The sequence below is a fragment of the Ornithorhynchus anatinus genome, chromosome 16 (genome assembly GCF_004115215.2).
Source record: "Ornithorhynchus anatinus isolate Pmale09 chromosome 16, mOrnAna1.pri.v4, whole genome shotgun sequence".
Lineage (NCBI taxonomy): Eukaryota > Metazoa > Chordata > Mammalia > Monotremata > Ornithorhynchidae > Ornithorhynchus > Ornithorhynchus anatinus.
Window position 1 is genome coordinate 2,015,565 of NC_041743.1, and position 17,720 is coordinate 2,033,284.

A 17,720-nucleotide genomic window follows, 5' to 3' on the forward strand; every position below is an offset into this window, starting at 1 on the left:
GGTCTCCGGCCGTGTAAGGAGTGGGGGGGGGGTCTCTCGCCGTGCAGGGAGCTGGGGAAGGGTCGCCTGAGGTCCGGGGAGTGGGGGAAGGGGGGGTCTCTTGCCGTGCAAAAGGTGGGGAGGGGGCTCCGGCCGTGCGAGGAATCGGGGAGGGGGCTCGGGCCGTGCAGGGAGCTGGGGAGGGGGGCGTCCCGCGGTGCAAGGATCGGGGAGGGGCCTCGGCGGGTGCGGGGAGCCGGGGGGAGGCGGCCGAGGTCCAAGGGGGTGGGGAGGGGGCGCGGGGGCCCCGGAGCTGGGCGGGCCGGGGGCGTGGAGGACAGGAAGCGGAAGGCGGCGGGGGCGGTGGGCAGGGCCGCGCCGGACCGGGACCGGGAGCGGGAGCGGGCCCGGTCACCCGGTGGCCCGAGGTGAGTCCGGCCGGGCCCCCCGCACCCCCCATTTGGAGGACCCTCCCGTGGGGCCCCCCACTCCCGGGCCGGGGCGAGGGTCATCTCTCGGGGGGACCGTCCCGGGGGGCGGATCCCCCCTCTCGCCTCTCCCTTCCCGGCCTCGGGATCCCCGCCGGGATCGTTCATCCGCTGGGGAGTATTCACCGAGCGCCTGCGATGGATGGACCACCGGGCACCGGATAGAGACCGGCCCTGCCCAGCGACGGGCTCCCGGGCTAACAGGAGGCGCTGGGTGGGGAGGGGGTCTCCCCCAACTCCGGGGAGGGGGGCCGGGACTCTCCTTCCCCAGATGCTCCAAGACAGTCATCCCCCTGCCCCTTCCCGGCCCGGTGTGGAGAGGGGCCGGGACTTTCCTTCCCCGAATGGTCCAAGACCGTCATCCCCCTGCCCCTTCCCGGCCCGGCGTCCCCCTCCTCCTCCTCCTCCTAGGTTCGGCCGAGCTGGGGGGGGGGGGGGAATTGGGGAGGGGGCCGCACTCTCCCGCGGGAACGACCCCCCGGGGGAACCAGGAGGGGCTGGATCTGGCCTCCCTCCGCTCGTCGAGACCGTCGGTGTCGGGCGCGGAGCCCCGCACGAAGCGCTTGGGAGAATCCGGGAGAACAGAGCGGGTCGACTGGTCCCCCGGGCCCCCGAAGGAATTTACGCCTTGGAGGGGGAGACGGTCATCGATAGGAATCGATAAATGGCGGGTGGGGGAGCGGTGCCTTCGTTCGCGCCGTCGTATTCGGTCGTGTCCTTCGAGCGCTTACGCCGTGCGGAGCGCCGGGCCGATCGCTCGGAAGGGCCGGCCGGGCGAGGGATAGAGAGCGGCCCTACCCGTCGACGGGCCCGCGGTCGACGGGCGGGGACGGTCTCTGTCCGTCGCCGGATCGACCGTCCCGAGCGCCTGGTCCGGTGCCGTGCACGTAGGAAGCGCTCGGTAAATGCCGCCGAAGGGGGAGACGGCGGAACGGGGAGACGGGTCGACTGGAAAGTACGAGCCGGCGACGGACGTGACCGGCCGGCGACGCGCTCACGGTCCGGAAGGGGATGAAGCGAGCTGATCCGCACGCGACGGGGGACGCAGAAGGGGGTGGGAGAAGAGGACCGGAGGGCTCATCCGGGCCCCTCGTCCTCCGGGAGACCCCCCCCCCCCGGCGCCCCCCGATCTCGGTCGGGGGGTCCCGAACCGAGTCGCCGATCGGTATCGCCGATCGAGGCTCCCGGGGCCCCGGCTCGATGACGCCTTCCGCGGAAGTCTCTTCGAGGGAGGTGGCGGAGGCCGTCTGAATCTAGGGAGACGTAATTAGCTATCTTCTGGAACCGCTAATTAATAGTTTTCAGAGTTTAATTAAGTCGGCGCGATACAGTTGGGCCTTTGATTTATGGGAGGAAACAGATTTCCTTCTTCGATTAAGAGGGGAGGCTCCGGCTACGGGAAGAGAGTCTTCTGAGTTTGGGGCGGCGGAGAGGGGGTCCCCGAGACGAGGGGTCTGGGGATTTCGGGGTGAGGGCGGCGATCGGCACGGCGATTTGGAAAGGGAGGCGGAGGACCTCTAGACGGTGACCTCGCTGTGGGCGGGGAACGTCTCGGTTGTTGTGTTGCGCTCCCCCGAGCGCACGGTACGGTGTTTTGCACGCGGTGAGCGCTCAGTGAATACGACCGAAGGGGCGGACGAGGGCGGGGCCATCCCGTTTGAAAGGACAGGCGCTTTTGAGGGGCTAGGATGCTCCGTGATAACGGTATCTGTGAAAGGGTCAGCTACGCGTCGAGCGCCGGACCGAGCGCCGGGCCGGGTGGAAGATGATAAGGTGAGGGACGGTCCCCGTCCCACGTGGGGCTCAGGGTCTCAAGGGGGTGGGACGGACAGACGTCTAACCTCCATTTTACAGATGGGGAAACCCGGGCACGGAGCGGCGAAGCGAGTCGCCCGAGGTCGCTCAGTAGACAGGTGGCGGAGCCGCAGCGGAAAATAACAACAACGATGATAACAACTGGGGTATTTATTAAATGCTTACCGTGTACCGAGCCCTGCAGTAAGCGCTGCGGCGGATGCAGGCGTATCGGGTTGGCCACAGTCCCCGTCCCGTGTGGGGCTCGCGGCCTCGATCCCCGTTTTCCCGGTTGAGGTGACCGAGGCCCAGAGGAGCAAAGTGGCTTGCTCGAGGTTACACAGGCAGACCGGCGGTGGAGCGGGGATTGGAACCCGGGGCCTTTCCCGGTCCCGGGCTCCGCCACTTGTTTGCCGTGTGGGCTTTGGGCGAGTCACTTGGCTTCTCTGTGCCTCGGTTCCCTCATCTATAAAACGGGGATTGAGACCGTGAGCCCCTGGCGGGACGGGGACTGTGTCCAACCCCATTTGCCTGGATCCACGCCGGCGCTTAGTACGGTGCCCGGCTCATACGGGCGCTTAACAGATCCCATCGTTCTATGTACTGGGCCCCTCTTCCACCCTGCTCGGCCCTTCCCGGGCCTTCTGCCCCACCCGGAGGGGGTGTCTCTGGGTTCGGGGCGTGTGCGAGGGTCAAAGGGTGGTCACCCGCCGTCCTCCCGCCGCCCCACAGGTGGATGCCGACGGTCCTGGCTTCCCTCCCGCGCCTCTCCCGGGCCGTCCCCCCTCCCAGAAGGCCGCCGCTGCTCTCCGGACCCCCGACCCGTTGATGGTCCCGGCGGAGCGCCCCCCGCCCGACTCTCCGGCCTCCCCGGCCGAGGCCGGCCTCCTCGCCATGGACACCGAGTCCACCTATTCCGGTTACTCCTACTACTCCGGCCACTCGAAGAAAGCCCACAGGTAAGCGTCCGGTCATTCCCCCCTCCCCTCCGCCTCCGCCCGTGGCTCTCCTCCCCCCCCCCCGCGGGGGGGGGGGGGGGGTCACCTGCCGTTCGGTGGGAGGGGGGCCCCGGCCCGGGGGGGACTTTACCCCCCGAGGAGGCGACCCGCCTTCCGGAACCGGTTCAGACATCCCAGGGATCCCTCCGCTCCAGGGGAGGGCCGACGAGGCCTCCGGGGTTCAGATTCCTTCTTAATAATTAATAACGATGGAATCTGTTAAGCGCTTACTACGTGCCAGGCACTGAACTAAGCGGTGGGGACGTTTCCAGCCGCGACGCTGCTCTCCCTCCCGCACGTTTGATGGCTGACTCCTTGGGGGCGGGAACAGGGTCTTGGGCTCTCGTCGCGTGCTCCGCACGCAGAAGTCGCCCAGTACGGTATTCTTTCTACGGTAGGTACCCCGGAGATGCCCAGAGCGATTCTTGGCACGCGGTACAGTGCTCTGCACACAGAAGTTGCCCAGTACAATATTCTTTCTATAGCAGGTACCCAGTAGATGCCCAGAGCGATTCTTGGCACCCAGTAGGTGCTTAGCACAGTGTTCTGCACACAGAAGTTGCCCAGTACAATATTCTTTCTATAGTAGGTACCCAGTCGATGCCCAGAGCGATTCTAGGCACACAGAAGATGCTTAGTACAGTGCTCTGCACACAGAAGTTGCCCAGAACAATATTCTCTCTATAGTAGGTACCCAGTAGACGCCCAGGGCGATTTTTGGCACACAGTGAATGCTTAGCGCAGTGCTCTGCACACAGTAGTTGCCCAGTACAGTATTCTTTCCATAGTAGGTACCCAGTAGATGCCCAGGGCGATTCTTGGCCCACGGTAGATCCGGGGCTCTGCACCCAGTAGATACCCGGGAGGGCGTTCTGCATGTGGGAGGCACTCAGTACGGCGTCCTACCCGTGTTCGGCTAATTCTGTTCTCTGCTCCGGAGCTCTTCGTACAGTGCTCTGCACATAGCGGGCACTCAATAAATAGGACGGGTCGGTTGACTTACAGCTTACGACACACAATAGATTCCTAGTTTAGCCCTCTATAAATAGTAGGTACACAGCAGGTGTCCAGCACAGCGGCGTGAACATGAGGAAGGGAAAAAACGTTTCGCTTTTTGAAGATGGTGAACTCTGTGTGGACAGGAGGGATTCTGACCGTTTTCCAGACCTGGGTGGAGGTGTCTTTTTATCGGCGGAAGAGAGAGGTTATTTTTGCCCCGATTGAGATTCCGTTTTCGTTCCGCCAAAGGGAGCGAAGTCGAGACAGACACAAGTCACCCCGGAGTAAAGATGGCAGCCGGTCGGAAAAATCGGTCACGATCCAGACGCCTCCAGCGGAGCCCCTGTTGGGGAACGACTCGGCCCGGACAGAGGAGGGACAGGTGAGGCGCCGAGAAAGCGGAAGCGAGAGAGGACAGGGGAGCCGGTGGCCTGCGGAAGAGAGCCCAGGCCTGGTGCCGGGGGGGCTCGGGCGAGTCGTTTTACCTCCCTGGACCTCGGTTGCTTCGTCCGTAAAATGGGGATAGAACGCCGGCCTCCCCTCCCGTCGAATAATCGTGGTACTTGCTAAGCGCTTACTCTGTGCCGGGCACTGTTCCGAGTGCTAGGGTGGATACGGGACGCGGTCCCGGTCCCGCGTGGGTCCCCGTTTTCTAGATGAGGAAACTGAGGCCTAGAGGAGAAGCACAGAGAAGTGAAGTGACTGGCCCAGGGTCACACAGCAGACACGTGGCGGAGCCGGGATTAGAACCCAAGTCCTGTTTTCCGGGCCGTCGGCGTGGAGAGTCCTAGTCCTTCAGAAGTCCTTTCAAACGGGATGGCTCCGCTCTCATTCATTTAGTCATGTTTACTGAGTGCTTACTGTGTGCAGATCGCTGTACTAAGCGCTTGGGAGAGTAGAATACAACAATAGACAGGTACATTCCCTCCCCACAAGGCGCTTCGTATCTGTCCCAGGGTTCAGTACAGTGCTTAGCACAGTGTCAGAGCTTAACAGACACCACAGTTGTGACGACGGTCACGACGATAATTATCGCGGGCCTCTTCCGACCAGCTCAAACTGCCCAGAGAGCCCTTGGTGCCCACAGTTGCACCCAATTTCTGGATGGGAAGCCGGGAGGCCCAGGCTCTCCTCCCAGTGCCGTCGCCGGCCTGCTGGGTGTCCTCGGGGAGGTCACCGTACCTCTCTGGACCTCAGACGCCGGGGGCCGGGATCAGAACCCGGGTCCCTCTGGCTGCCGGGCCCGTACCCCGTCCGCTCGGCCGCGCTGCTCCGAGCGGAGACCGGCTGGGGCTGCGAGCGAGCGTTTGAGTGTGGGGTTCGGGGGGGACCGGCTTTCGGGGGGTTCCTGGGCAGGCTTCTTCGCCCACCCCCTCCGGCTTCCCGGCCGACGGTCGGTCGGGGCCGTCGAGGCGTTTCCTGGCCGTCGGCCTCTCTCTCCCGCCGGCCACTTGCCCCTCACCCGGCGTGGGTGTGGGCCGACGTGGATGCGGGCGGGGGCCTGGCGTGTCCTCTCGTCCTGTCCCTTCCTCTCTCCTCTCCCTTCCTCTCCCCCTCCTCCTTTTTTTCCCCTCTCCCCTTCCCCTCGTAATAACTGTCGTGTCTTTAAAGTCCTCCAGACGGTCAGCTCGCTGTGGGCAGGGAACGTGTCTACCAACTCTGTTGTAGGCTCCTAAGCGCTCGGTACCGGTAACGCTCGGTAAAGCCGATCGATTGCTTACTGGGTGCTAAGGACCGGGAAAACCCGATCAAAAACAGTCCCTGTCCCACACGGGCCCCTCAGTCCAAGGGGAAGGGAGGACTGGTTTAAAACTGGGACCCCCGTTTTACAGATGAGGAAACCGAGGCGCGGAGCCGTCGAGTGACGTGCCCGCGTCGCCCAGCGGGCAAGCGACACGGAGCCGGGACGGGGTGACCCAGTCCCGGGCTCTTTCCACTGAGCCACACTGCTCCTCCTTTTTCCTCCCTTCCCCGATTTCCTGGGGAAAAGCCGGGCTCGGGTCAAGCTCTCTTTGGCCCCGGACCCAACTAACAAGGGACCTGCGTCCACAACGCTCGAAGGGGACCGGGAGAGACCCCGGAAGCGTGGGACACTCTCCCTGCCCCCCGCCCCCAGCCTCCGCTCCAACATCAACCTCCTCACTGACCTCCCTGCCTCCTGTCTCTCCCCACTCCAGTCCCGACTTGGTGGCCCGCATCATTTTTCTACAGAAATGTTCAGTCCACGATTCCTCACGCCTCCAGAACCTCCATCGGTTGCCCGCCCATCTCCGCATCAAAGAGAAACTCCAAACCGTCGGCTCTAAAGCCCTCGGTCACCTTGCCCCCTCCTACCTCACCCCGCTCTCGGCTCCTCTAATGCCGACCCTCTCAGAGATCTCTTCCACCTCGTCCCCGACCCCTCGCCCACGTCCCGCCTCCGGCCTGCTCGAATCCGACAGACGACGCCTCTCCCCCTCTTCCAAGCCTTATCGAAGGCCCGTCTCCTCCAAGGGGCCTTCCCTGACTGCTCCCTCCTTTCCTCTTCTCCCGCTCCTTTCGACGTCGCCCTGACTCGCTCCCTTTCTCCACATCCCCCCCCCCCCCCCCCCCAGCCCCGCAACCACTCGTGTCCACCTCTGTCATTTTATTTCTGTTCCCGTCCGCCTCCCCGCCTCCGGACCGTAAGCTCGTCGTGTTTAGGGAATGCGTCTCTTTACGGTTCCACCGATCCCTCCCGGGCGCTCAGTCCAGCGCTGGGCACACGGCGAGCGCTCGCCAGATACGACCGAATGACCCCGCTCTCCCCCGGCAGGACGACAACTGGGGCGAGACCACCACGGCCATCACGGGGACCTCGGAGCACAGCCTGTCGCAAGAGGACATCGCCCGGATCAGCAAGGACCTGGAGGACAGCGTCGGGCTGGACTGCGGGCGCTACCTCGGCCTCACCGTGGCCGCCGCCCTGGGCCTCCTGGTCTTCCTGACGCCCATCGCCTTCATCCTCCTGCCTCAGATCCTGTGGCGGGACGAGCTGGAGCCGTGCGGCACCGTGTGCGAGGGGCTGTTCATCTCGGTGGCCTTCAAGCTGCTCATCCTCCTGATCGGGACCTGGGCCCTGTTCCTGCGCCCGCCCCGGGCCGACCTGCCCCGGGTGTTCGTCTTCCGGGCCCTCTTACTGGTCCTCATCTTCCTGTTCGTCGTGTCCTACTGGCTGTTCTACGGGGTCCGCATCCTGGACTCCCGGGACCGGAACTTCCAGGGCATCGTGCAGTACGCGGTCTCCCTGGTGGACGCCCTCCTCTTCATCCACTACCTGGCCATCGTGCTGCTGGAGCTGCGCCAGATGCAGCCCTGCTTCGCCCTCAAGGTGGTCCGCTCCTCCGACGGCGAGTCGCGCTTCTACAGCCTCGGGCCCTTGAGGTGAGGGGGCCGGCCCGCGGGCTCGGGCGGCGGGGAGGGGGCCGGGGGCCTCGCAGAGGCGGCGGGAGGCTGGACCCCCGGGGGCCGGGTGCTGCCCGGGAGGACGGTGGGAGCGCCGAGACGGATGGAGCTCTGGGGGGGGGGGGGGGGTCGGGCGCTGCCCCGGAGGGTGCCGGGAGCATCCTCGGCGTCGAGGCGGCCGGGCTCTTGGGGGTCGGGAACTGCGTTCAGGTGTGAGCGTCCCAGGCATCGAGATGGCTGGACTCTCGGTGCCCTAGAGGATGCCGGGAGCTCAGGTGGGAGCGTCCCGGGCCCCTGCGGGGGACTCCAGGCGGTCAGGTGCCGCCCGAGAGGATGCCGGGACCTCGGGCGTGAACGTCCCTGGCACCGAGGTGGTTGGGCGCTACCCTAAATACCCTCGATAATAATAATTATTATTATTTCTGAGCCCCAGACAGACGTAGAAGTGCCTCGGCCCCCTAAAGGATGCCGGGAGCCCGGGCGTGGGCGTCCCCGGCACCGGGGCGGTTGGATCCGGGGTGGTTGGGCGCTGCCCTTGAGGATGCTGGGGGTCCAGGGAGTGTGTGTGTGTCTGTAAGAGAAGCGGCGTGGCTCAGTGGAAAGAGCCCGGGTTTGGGAGTCGGAGGTCGTGGGTTCGAATCCCGGCTCTGCCGCTCGTCAGCTGGGTGACCGTGGGCGAGTCACTTCACTTCTCTGGGCCTCGGTGACCTCATCCGTCAAATGGGGATTAACCGTGAGCCTCACGCGGGACGACCCGACGACCCCGTATCTCCCCCAGCGCTTAGAACGGCGCTCTGCACACAGTGAGCGCTTAACGGATACCAACGTTAGTATCTGTGTGTGTCGGGCACCAAGGTGGAGCGGCCAGGCCTACCTTCCTGCCAGCGGGACTCTGTGTGGGCCCGGGAACTTACCGGGCCGTCTTCCACCCCCGCCTGGCCCCGTGCCGGGAAATGGGCTCCCGAGGCCCCTCCACCCACCGCGCTGACGCTCCACCCCCTCCGTTTTCCGGGCAGTCGACGGGGCTGCAGTAAGATCCCCCCACCCCACCCCCGACCCCGGAGACTCCTCGGTGGTCCAGAGCCCCACCCAGGGCAGAGGACTGCCGGGCTTGAGGTCGCGAGGTCAAATCCGGCCGGGGGCGGGCGGCCTCTGGGAAGACCGGGAGAGAAGAGTCAAGCCTTAGTGACTCCTGGGATTTTTCTTCTCACCCCGCGGGAGAGACGTTAATCTCTCGATGGCATTTCCCGGGCGCCCGCCATCTACGGAGCGCTGTACCGGGCTCTCGGGACGGTGCGGAAAAAGTTTGCAGACGTCAGCCCCGCTCTCAGGGAGTTGACGATTTTGCGGGGGAGAAAGACGCTAAAGGAGCTTTCAGAAAGGAAGAAGTGACGGAGGGAATCAAGCTGGGCCACAAAAGCGCCACGGTGCCGACCTGATCGTAGGGTAAAGGGTAGGGAGAGGCGCGATGGATCAGGGAAGGCCTCCTGGGGGAGGGGTGATCCCAGGAAGGTTTTGAAGAGGGCGTGGTGAAGGGTAGGGAGATGAGTGATCGATCAGGGAGAGCCTCAAGGAGGAGGTGTGATTCCAGGAAGGTTTTGAAGATGGGGAGATCGCTGTCAACTCGCCGTTTATTGTCCTCTCGTACTCTCCCAAGCGCTCAGCATAGTGGTCCGCCCGCAGCGAGCGTTCGGTAAATACCAGTGACCGACCGACTGATCGAATCAGGAGTTTCCGTTTGACGGGGAGAGGACCCGGCGACCGTCGCCGGTTTTTGAGGAGCGGGGACGTACGGGCGGGAGATTGTCGGAAAAATGATCCAGGCGGCAGAGTGACGTTTGGACTGCGAGCTCATTGTGGCCGGGAATGTGTCCGTGGTCACGTCGTACTCTCCCGAGCGCTCAGTACAGTGCTTTGCACAGAGAAAGCGCTCAGTAAATACGATTGAATGAGTTTGGGCCGGAGAGGGGAGAGGCCGGAGGGAGGGAGGTCAGACACCCGTCCGCTGTGTGACCTCGGGCAAATCGCTTCACTTCTCTGGGCCTCGGTTCCCTCGTCTGGTACGACGGGGAGCAAGACTGCGAGCCGCATGTCCGACCCGATACGAATTCGAATCCACCTCGGCGCTTAGAAGGGCGCTCGGCACATAGTAGGCACTTAACAAGTACCGTAATTATTAATTATTATTATTTCTGAGCCCCAGACAGACGTAGGAGTGCCTCGGCCCCCAGGAACTCTGAATTTCAGTCACCGCTGGCCTTTTCCTTGGCTTTCTGAGCCGGACTTCCCCCCCCCCCCCCCCCCCCAGCACGGGTCTGCTTTTGGGGGTGATTGGAGGCCGCGGGGAGGGGGGACGTCCCCCGTGAGTCCCACGTGGGACGTGGACCCGAGCGCTTAGTACAGCGCCTGGCACGTAGTAGGCACTTAAATACCACAATTATTATTATTATTATTTACTCCCCGTTCAAGCAAATAAATATAGCATTAGGTGTCCAGCACAGCCCTCTGCCCACAGCAGGCGCCCAGGTGTCTCACAGCGGGTGTCCAGCCCGGCATTGTGCACATAGTAGACTCCCCGTACAGGACCCTGTATACAGGAGGGGTCCGGTACAGTGCCCCGCCCTCAGCAGGTGTTAATAATAATGATGATAACGGTGGTATTTGTTAAGCCCTCACCGTGCGTCCAACGCTGCCCTAAGCGTCGGGGTGGATACAAGCTAATCCGGTTGGACACGGTCCCCGCCCCATGAAGGGCTCACAGTCTTCGTCCCCGTTGTAGAGATGAAGTGACTGAGGCCCGGAGAGGTGAAGCGACCTGCCCCCGGGTCACACGACGGACGAGTGGCGGAGTCGGGATTGGAACCCGGGTCCTTCTGACTCCCGGGCCCCGGGTCTATCCGCTAGGCCGCGCCGCTTCCCGGTGGCCAGTGCGGCGTTCCGACCGAGGACCCCCTGGGGACTTGAGCCGTTCGGCCCTTCAGAATAGGGTGTAAAACACGGAGCCGAAGAGTTTCCGTCGGGAAGTCGGCCCCCGAAACGGGAAAGTTCCCGTGAGAATCGACGCGGACGCCCCCCCGGCCCGGGTCCGGCCCCGCGGCTGGGGCTAAATTCCCCCTCGCCGTGACTCAGGAGCCCCCGAGGCCCTTCTTCCTCTCCGACGGAGGCCCCGTTCGGAGCCGGCCGGTTGTTCGGAGCTGCCGACGCAAATCCCACCTCGCCCGGCCTGCGTGCCCGGTCACGTTGGGGAGCCGGGGAGCCGCTCTCTGGAAAACGAAAACGTCAGCGGGGGCGACGCCCCGTCCTCCCCCCGCCCCCCGCCTCGCCCCCCAGCACCCCGCCCGGCGAAGGCAGCCGCTCCAGCCCCCGGCCTCCTGGGACCCCCGACCCTAAGGGGGAGCGGTGTGGCCTGGCGGGTGGAGCCCGGGCCTGGGAGCCGGAAGGACCCGGGTTCTAATCGTGACTCCGCCACATGGCTGCCGTGCGACCGTGGGCAGGTCGCCTCTCTGGGCCTCAGTTCCCTCATCTGTAAAATGGGGATGAAGACTGTGAGCCCCATGTGGGATAGACGTTCAGTCCAACCCGATTCCGGTGCTTAGTACGGTGCCTGGCACATCGTAAGCGCCTAACAGATGTCCCAGTTAGTATTACTTCACCGTGCCTCAGTTCCCCCATCTATAAAACGGGGAGGAAGACCGTGAGCCCCACGCGGGACAGGGACGGTGTCCAACCTCATTTGCTTGTATCCATTCCAATGCTTAGTACGGTGCCTGGCACATAGTAAGCGCCTACCAAATGGCCCGGTTATTATTACTTCTCCGTGCCTCAGTTCCCTCATCTGGACAACGGGGATTAATAATAATAATAATAATAATAATGTCGGTATTTGTTAAGCGCTTACTATGTGCCGAGCACCGTTCTGAGCGCCGGGGTAGACGCAGGGGAATCGGGTCGTCCCGCGTGGGGCTCACCGTCTTAATCCCCATTTTACAGACGAGGTGACTGAGGCACAGAGAAGTGAAGTGACTCGCCCGAAGTCACCCAGCTGACGAGTGGCCGAGCCGGGATTGGAACCCATGACCCCCGACTCCAAAGCCCGTGCCCTTTCCACTGAGCCACGCCCAGTGAGCCTCCCGGGGGGGGCGGGGATTCCGTCCGACCCCCCTCGCTCGCATCCACCCCGGCGCGTAGTCCGGCGCCTGGCACGTAGTAAGCGCTCAGCAGATGCCACGGTTCCCTCCGTGTCCCGTCTCCCCCCTCCCCCCGGCCTTCTCCCCAGCATCCAGCGAGCGGCTTTGGTGGTCCTGGAAAACTACTACAGAGATTTCACCATCTACAACCCGTCCCTCCTGGCGGCCTCCAAGTCGCGAGCGGCCAAGCACATGGCCGGCCTCAAGGTCTACAGCGTGGACGGTAGGAGCCCGGCCCCGGGGGAGGAGGGCACCCCCAGGGAGGGCGGAGGGGCGTTGGCTTTCCCCTCCTTCCCTCGGGTCTCGGTGGGTTTCCCCGCTCCAGGCCTTCGGCGCGATCCGGGGAGGCCTAGTGGATAGAGCCCGGGCCCGGGAGGCGGGGAGGACCCGGGTTTTAATCCGGATTCCTCCGCCCGACTGCCGCGCGCCCGGGAGCAAGTCGCCGCGCTCCTCTGGGCCTCGGTGACCTCATCTGGAAAATGGGGATCGAGACCGTGAGACGGTGTCCAATCTGATTATGTTGGATCTACCCCACCCCTTGATAGGGTGTCTGGCACAGAGTAAGCGCTTAACGGGTGCCATTAATTTAAAAAAAAAAAAGTCACCTCACCTCTCTGAGCCTCAGTCGCCTCATCTGTAAAATGGGGATTAAGACTGCGAGCCCCAGGCGGGACACGGACGGTGTCCGACCTGATAAACCTAGCGCTCAGTGTGGTGTCTGGCACGTAGTAGGCGCTTGACAGATACCGTTTAAGACGAAATAGCCACTTCAACCTCTCCGAGCCTCGGTTGCCTCGTCTGTAAAATGGGAACAAGATCCCTGCTCTCCCTCTCTGAGACCATGGAAGTGGTAGGACAGGGATCGGGTCCAACCTGGGGGGGCCTCTAAGGATTTGCCATCCCCCCATGAAGCTCCCCGATCCTCTGTGTACCCGATTCTGTCTCCGTCTCCCTTGGCTTCCATTTTCTTCTGCCCGTTCGGCGGGGTTCAGTGGGTAGAGCACGGGCCTCGGAGTCGTCTCGTCCCGGCTCCGCCGCGTGTCTGCCGTGTGACCTCGGGCAAGTCCCTTTACATCTCTGTGCCTCAGGGACGTCATCTGTAAAATGGGGATTAAGACGGTGAGCCCCGCGTGGGATGACCTCATTACTTATATCTACCCCAGTGTTTAGAACAGTGCTTGGCACATAGTGAGCGCTTAACAGGCACCATCATTATTATCACTAGGTGCCAGGCACCGTATATAGCGACTGTTACAGAATAACATGAGTCCACAGGCCGCTCGCCCCGAGGAGAGTCTACCCGTGACGTGGGATCGGGCGCGGTTGACCCCTCCTTCCCCGCATCGGGGGTCCCCGCTAGGTCCGGGGAACAACGGCTCCGGTCAGTCACGGGCCATGATCGCGGCGGCTGCCCGGCGTAGAGACTCCGGCCACAACGAGCTCTACTACGAGGAGGCCGAGCATGACCGCCGCGTCAAGAAGCGCCGGGCCAGGTACCCGTCGTCCCCTCTGGGGTCCCGCGGCTCGGAGGGGCTCCCCGGGGGGGGGGAGGGGGGGGGCTCCCGGGCTCTCCGGTCCGGCGGGCGGTACCCTCGGTCGAGCGTCCGCTCCGTCCGGAGCACCCGACCGTAAGACGGTCGTGGGCAGGGAGCGGGTCCGCCCGGTTCGGTTGCGTTGGGCTCTCCCAAGCGCTCGGTAGGGTGAGGAGCGGCGCGGCCCCCGGCAAGAGCTCGAGTGGCGGCGTCAGAGGTCGTGGGTTCCGGCTCCGCCGCTTGTCTGTCGCGTGACCGTGGGCGAGTCGCTCCTCTGGGCCTCGGTGACGACGGGGATTAAGACCGTGACCCCCGCGTGGGACAACCAGATTACCTTGTACCCACCCCAGCGCTTAGAACGATGCTCGGCACGTAGTAAGCGCTTAACAGGTGCCGTGATGATAATTATCATCAGACCACGGGCCTGGGAGTCAGACGCCGGTCTGCCGCGTGACCTCGGGCGAGGCGCCGCACTTCTCCGGGCCTCGGTTACCTCGTCCGTAAAACGGGGATTAAGACAGTGAGCCCCGTGTGGGCCAGGGACCGTGCCCAACCCGATCGGCTCGTATCCCCCAGCGCTCGGTACGGTGGCTGGAACGTTCATAGAAATAAATAAATGACGGATATGGACGTGAGCGCCGTGGGGCTGAGGGAGAGGTGAATAAAGGGTGACGCAGGAAGGGGTGGGAGGAGAGGAGAGGAGGGCTTAGGCGGGGAAGGCCTCTTGGAGGAGGTGGGCCTTTGATAAGCCACTCCCCGGGAGGGACGTGACCCGTGTTTCCGGGGACGGATCGAGAGGGACAGCGGGCGAGTGGTCTCCTGGCCTCGAGAGCGGCGTGGTGTGGCTCCGAGCCGGGAGAGCCGTCCCTCCGTGAAACGGGGAGGTCGACCGGCACCCCTTCCCGGCTGACGGCGAGTTCGTTTGACCTTCGGTGGTCCCGTCCCTCGGGAAGCTGGGCGGCCGGAAACGCCGGCGGGTCCAGAGGGGTTCGGTCAGATTTGGGGGGTGCTCTGGGTTGGGTCGCCGGGGACGGAGAGGGGAGAGTCGGGGGCTGGCGGTGGCCTGCGCTCGGTCACTGGGGGGAGAGTCAGGGATGGAGAGTCGGGGGTGCTGGGCGATCCGCGCCGGTCCCTGGGGGAGAGTCGGGGACGGGGGCCCTCACGCGGTCCGGTCCGCGGGTCCTCCCCGCCCTCCCCCCGTCCACCGGTCGCCCCCGGCGACCATCGCCCTCGTCCCCCGCTCCAGGCTGGTGGTGGCCGTGGAAGAGGCCTTCACGCACATCCGGCGGCTGCAGGCAGACGAGCAGCAGAAAGCCCCGGGCGAGGTGATGGACCCCAGGGAGGCCTCGCAGGCCATCTTCCCGTCCATGGCCCGCGCCCTCCAGAAGTACCTGCGGACCACCCGCCAGCAGCATCTGCACACCATGGAGAGCATCCTGCAGCACCTGGCCTTCTGCGTCACCAACAACATGACGCCAAAGGTGCGGTCGTCCCCTCTTCCCCCCTCCCCCGGCCCCCCGCCCCTGCCCGGGGCCGCCCGCCTCCCTCCACGCTCCCCCGGGGTTCGTACGGTGCTCCCTTTCTCCTCTGCGCACTGCTCTTCCACACGGTCTTCCCTCGGGCTCTGCCGAGTGCTCCCTCCACACGCCGTGCGCTGTGCTCCCCCTCGGTCCCCGTCCGGCGCTCCTATGACGCCGGCCCCCGTTCCACCTACAGTGCTCCCGCAGTGCTCTGCACTCAGTGCTCCGTCGTGCCGCGTATGCACGGTGCTCCCTCCTCGCTCTCCCCATAGTTCCACCCTCCCACCCCCGATTCCTGGGCCAAACGCTCGATCCGTAGAAGGTAATCAAAGCGTCGGTCGACGGATCGAGGCGGGAGGAAACCTGGGCCCCCGGGACTCGAACCCGGGGCTGACCCCCTTCCGCTGGGCGGTCCCGACCTCCCCCGTGTGCCACTGCCGAGAAGCGGTGTGGCCCAGTTGATAGAGCCCGGGCCTGGGAGTCGGAAGGTCACGGGTTCTAATCCCGGCTCCGCCGCTTGTCCGCCGGGTGACCCTGGGCAAATCCCTTCACTTCTCTGTGCCTCAGTTCCCTCACCCGCCAAATGGGGATGGAGACTGGGAGCCCCACGTGGGACAGGGACCGTGTCCGACCCCATTTGCCTGTGTCCGCCCCGGCGCTCAGTACAGTGCTGGGCACGTAGTAAGTGCTGAACGGATGCCACAGTTATCATTATTACCTCCGTGCCACCAGGCCTTCCTCGAGCGGTACCTGCGCCCGGGCCCGACCCTGCAATACGACCGGAGCCGGTGGTTCGCCAAGCAGTGGACGCTCGTGAGCGAGGAGGCGGTCACCAACGGGCTCCGGGACCGAGTCGTCTTCGTCCTCAAGTGCCTGGACTTCAGCCTGGTCGTCAGCGTGAGGAAGATCCCCTTCCTGAAGCTCTCCGAGGAGTTCGTGGACCCCAAGTCGCACAAGTTTGTCCTGAGGCTCCAGTCGGAGACGTCGGTTTAGAGGGCCGCCCCCTCCCCGCCACCCTTCCCGCCGCCCACCTCCTCCCCCGGTTCCGGCTCCGCCCTGGCCGGACGCTTCTCCCGCCCCCCCCCGCCCCCCCGGGTGGCCTCTCGGGTCCCCGCGGCCCCGGCCCCGCATCCTTCGACCGTCTGCACTTTATCTGGGCGGGGCCGGGGCCCGGCCGGAGAGGACCGCCAGAAACGGGGGGGCGGGGGGTCCCGGAGGAGGGCTTGGGGGCGGGGGGGTGGCCTGGCCCCCGGGGCCCCCGTCGCAGCTGGAAACCAAATAGGAGTCGGGGTCCCCGGGCCCCTCGCCGCCCGCGGGCCTCCCTCCGCCTCCCTGTCGCTCCGAGGCTCCGTGTTGGCTCTGCCGCCGGCCCGGGACGCCCGGCGCCGGCCCGCTTCCGGCCTAGCCGGGGGGAGCGGGGGCCCCCGTCCGCCTCCGAGCACCTCGTCCCTCCCCCGCGGGGTCGGGGTGGGGGGGTCCGCGGCTCCGTGCGACCGTCCCGCCCGGTCCGCCCGCTCTCCTGCGGGGGGACCGGGCGGGACCGAATTCTGCCGGTCTCTCCTCACCCGACTTCCCTCCCTCCCCGTCTCTGGACAGTCCTCCACCTGAGGTTTCCTCTCTCTGTCTCGGTCTCTGTCAGTCCCACCGTCTCACTCCGTCTCCCTCCGCTCGGCCCTGTCCCGCTCCGTCCTGCCGGGTCCTTTTCACTCTCGCGGCACACAGACTCACACACGCTGCTGGGTTTGCTTTCGCTTTGGATCTGTGGGTGTGTGTGTCTCTCTCTCTATGCCTCTCTCCCCGGTTCTCCTGGTTTTCCCACCCTCCCTTGCCCTCTCTGTCTCTCGAGGGGGCTTTGCGTATCGCCGTCCCTCTTTCTTTTTCTCAGGGTGCGTGTGTCTGTCCCTGGGCCTCTCCATCCTCCCCGGAGCCCCGTTGGTCTCAGTTTCCATCGCGGAGAGGCCCCGCCCCCCTCCAGCCGGCCTCCGCCCCCGTCCCCCGGCCCCGTTCCGGCGACTCCCCGCGGCCCCCGCCCCTTTTTGCACAGCTCCGGACCGGGGGAGCGCTGGACCCCCGTAGCGCCCGCGCTCGCCGGCGGAGTTTACGTAGGCGGGGGCCGGGGAGCGAGCCTCGGGGCGGCGGTCCCCCGGGCTAGGGCCCACCCTGCCTTCGCGACCGTTTTCACTGTGCGGCTCCCGGCCGGGGACGCCCCAGCTCCCCCTCGGCCCCTCGGGGTCGGCGGCGGGCGGAGGACGGGACCCCGGGGCGCCCCGGTCCCTCCCGGCCGGCCCGCGAGGATCGCTTCTCCTCACGGGTCGCGGGAGCCCGTCTGCTTGTCGTCTTCTGTCTTCTCGATTCCCCCCTCTCAGCGGTTGGGGCTTTCCTTTGGCCTTGGTTTCAACAACACTGATTGTTTTATACTTATTTTTTTTTAAGAGGTTGTGCAGTTTCTCGTGTACAGTTCCTTTTTTAAACAAAACTAGTTTTCTTAACCATTTGTATCACGTGTGTAAACCGAAGATTAAACGACACTCGCCTGCGCTTAGACTCTCCAACTCGGGCACGGAGGCCGGGAGAGGGGGCGGCGGGGAAGGGGCGGGTGTCGGAGAAAGGGTTCGGAGGCGGGCGGGGGCCGGGATGCGACGCGGCCTCAGTTCCCCCCCAGGTGCAGCCGCGTCCGGGGTGGGGTCCGCACGGGGAGGCCGCCGTCCTTTGAAACTGGAAGTGTGGAAAAGGGTTACTTTGCTCAGGAAATATGTGTTTGGGTGTGCGTGTGCGCGTGTGGGGGCGTGCGTGGGTGTGC

General features: G+C 64.9%; 1 protein-coding gene across 2 annotated transcripts; it reads left to right on the forward strand.

Annotated features, from left to right (window-relative positions):
- The first annotated feature begins 351 nt into the window (after window positions 1–351).
- VANGL1 (VANGL planar cell polarity protein 1) lies at window positions 352–16,101 on the forward strand. Of its 2 annotated transcripts, XM_029081400.2 has the most exons (9): window positions 352–407; window positions 2,322–2,428; window positions 2,994–3,220; window positions 4,508–4,640; window positions 7,053–7,660; window positions 11,958–12,091; window positions 13,229–13,361; window positions 14,647–14,881; window positions 15,653–16,101. In XM_029081400.2, the coding sequence occupies exons 2-9, from the start codon at window positions 2,414–2,416 to the stop codon at window positions 15,911–15,913; spliced, it is 1,746 nt and encodes a 581-aa protein (XP_028937233.1). In that variant the 5' UTR covers window positions 352–407; window positions 2,322–2,413; the 3' UTR covers window positions 15,914–16,101. The 2 variants fall into 2 exon arrangements, with proteins under 2 accessions (XP_028937233.1, XP_028937234.1); XM_029081401.2 differs by lacking the exon at window positions 2,322–2,428.
- Window positions 16,102–17,720: the final 1,619 nt, after the last annotated feature.

Excerpts from the sequence above, each read along its gene's own strand:
- VANGL1 (XM_029081400.2), top strand. Across the intron at positions 4,641-7,052 it reads CCCGGACAGAGGAGGGACAG|GACGACAACTGGGGCGAGAC; the intron begins GTGAGGCGCCGA and ends CTCCCCCGGCAG. Across the intron at positions 13,362-14,646 it reads GTCAAGAAGCGCCGGGCCAG|GCTGGTGGTGGCCGTGGAAG; the intron begins GTACCCGTCGTC and ends CCCCCGCTCCAG.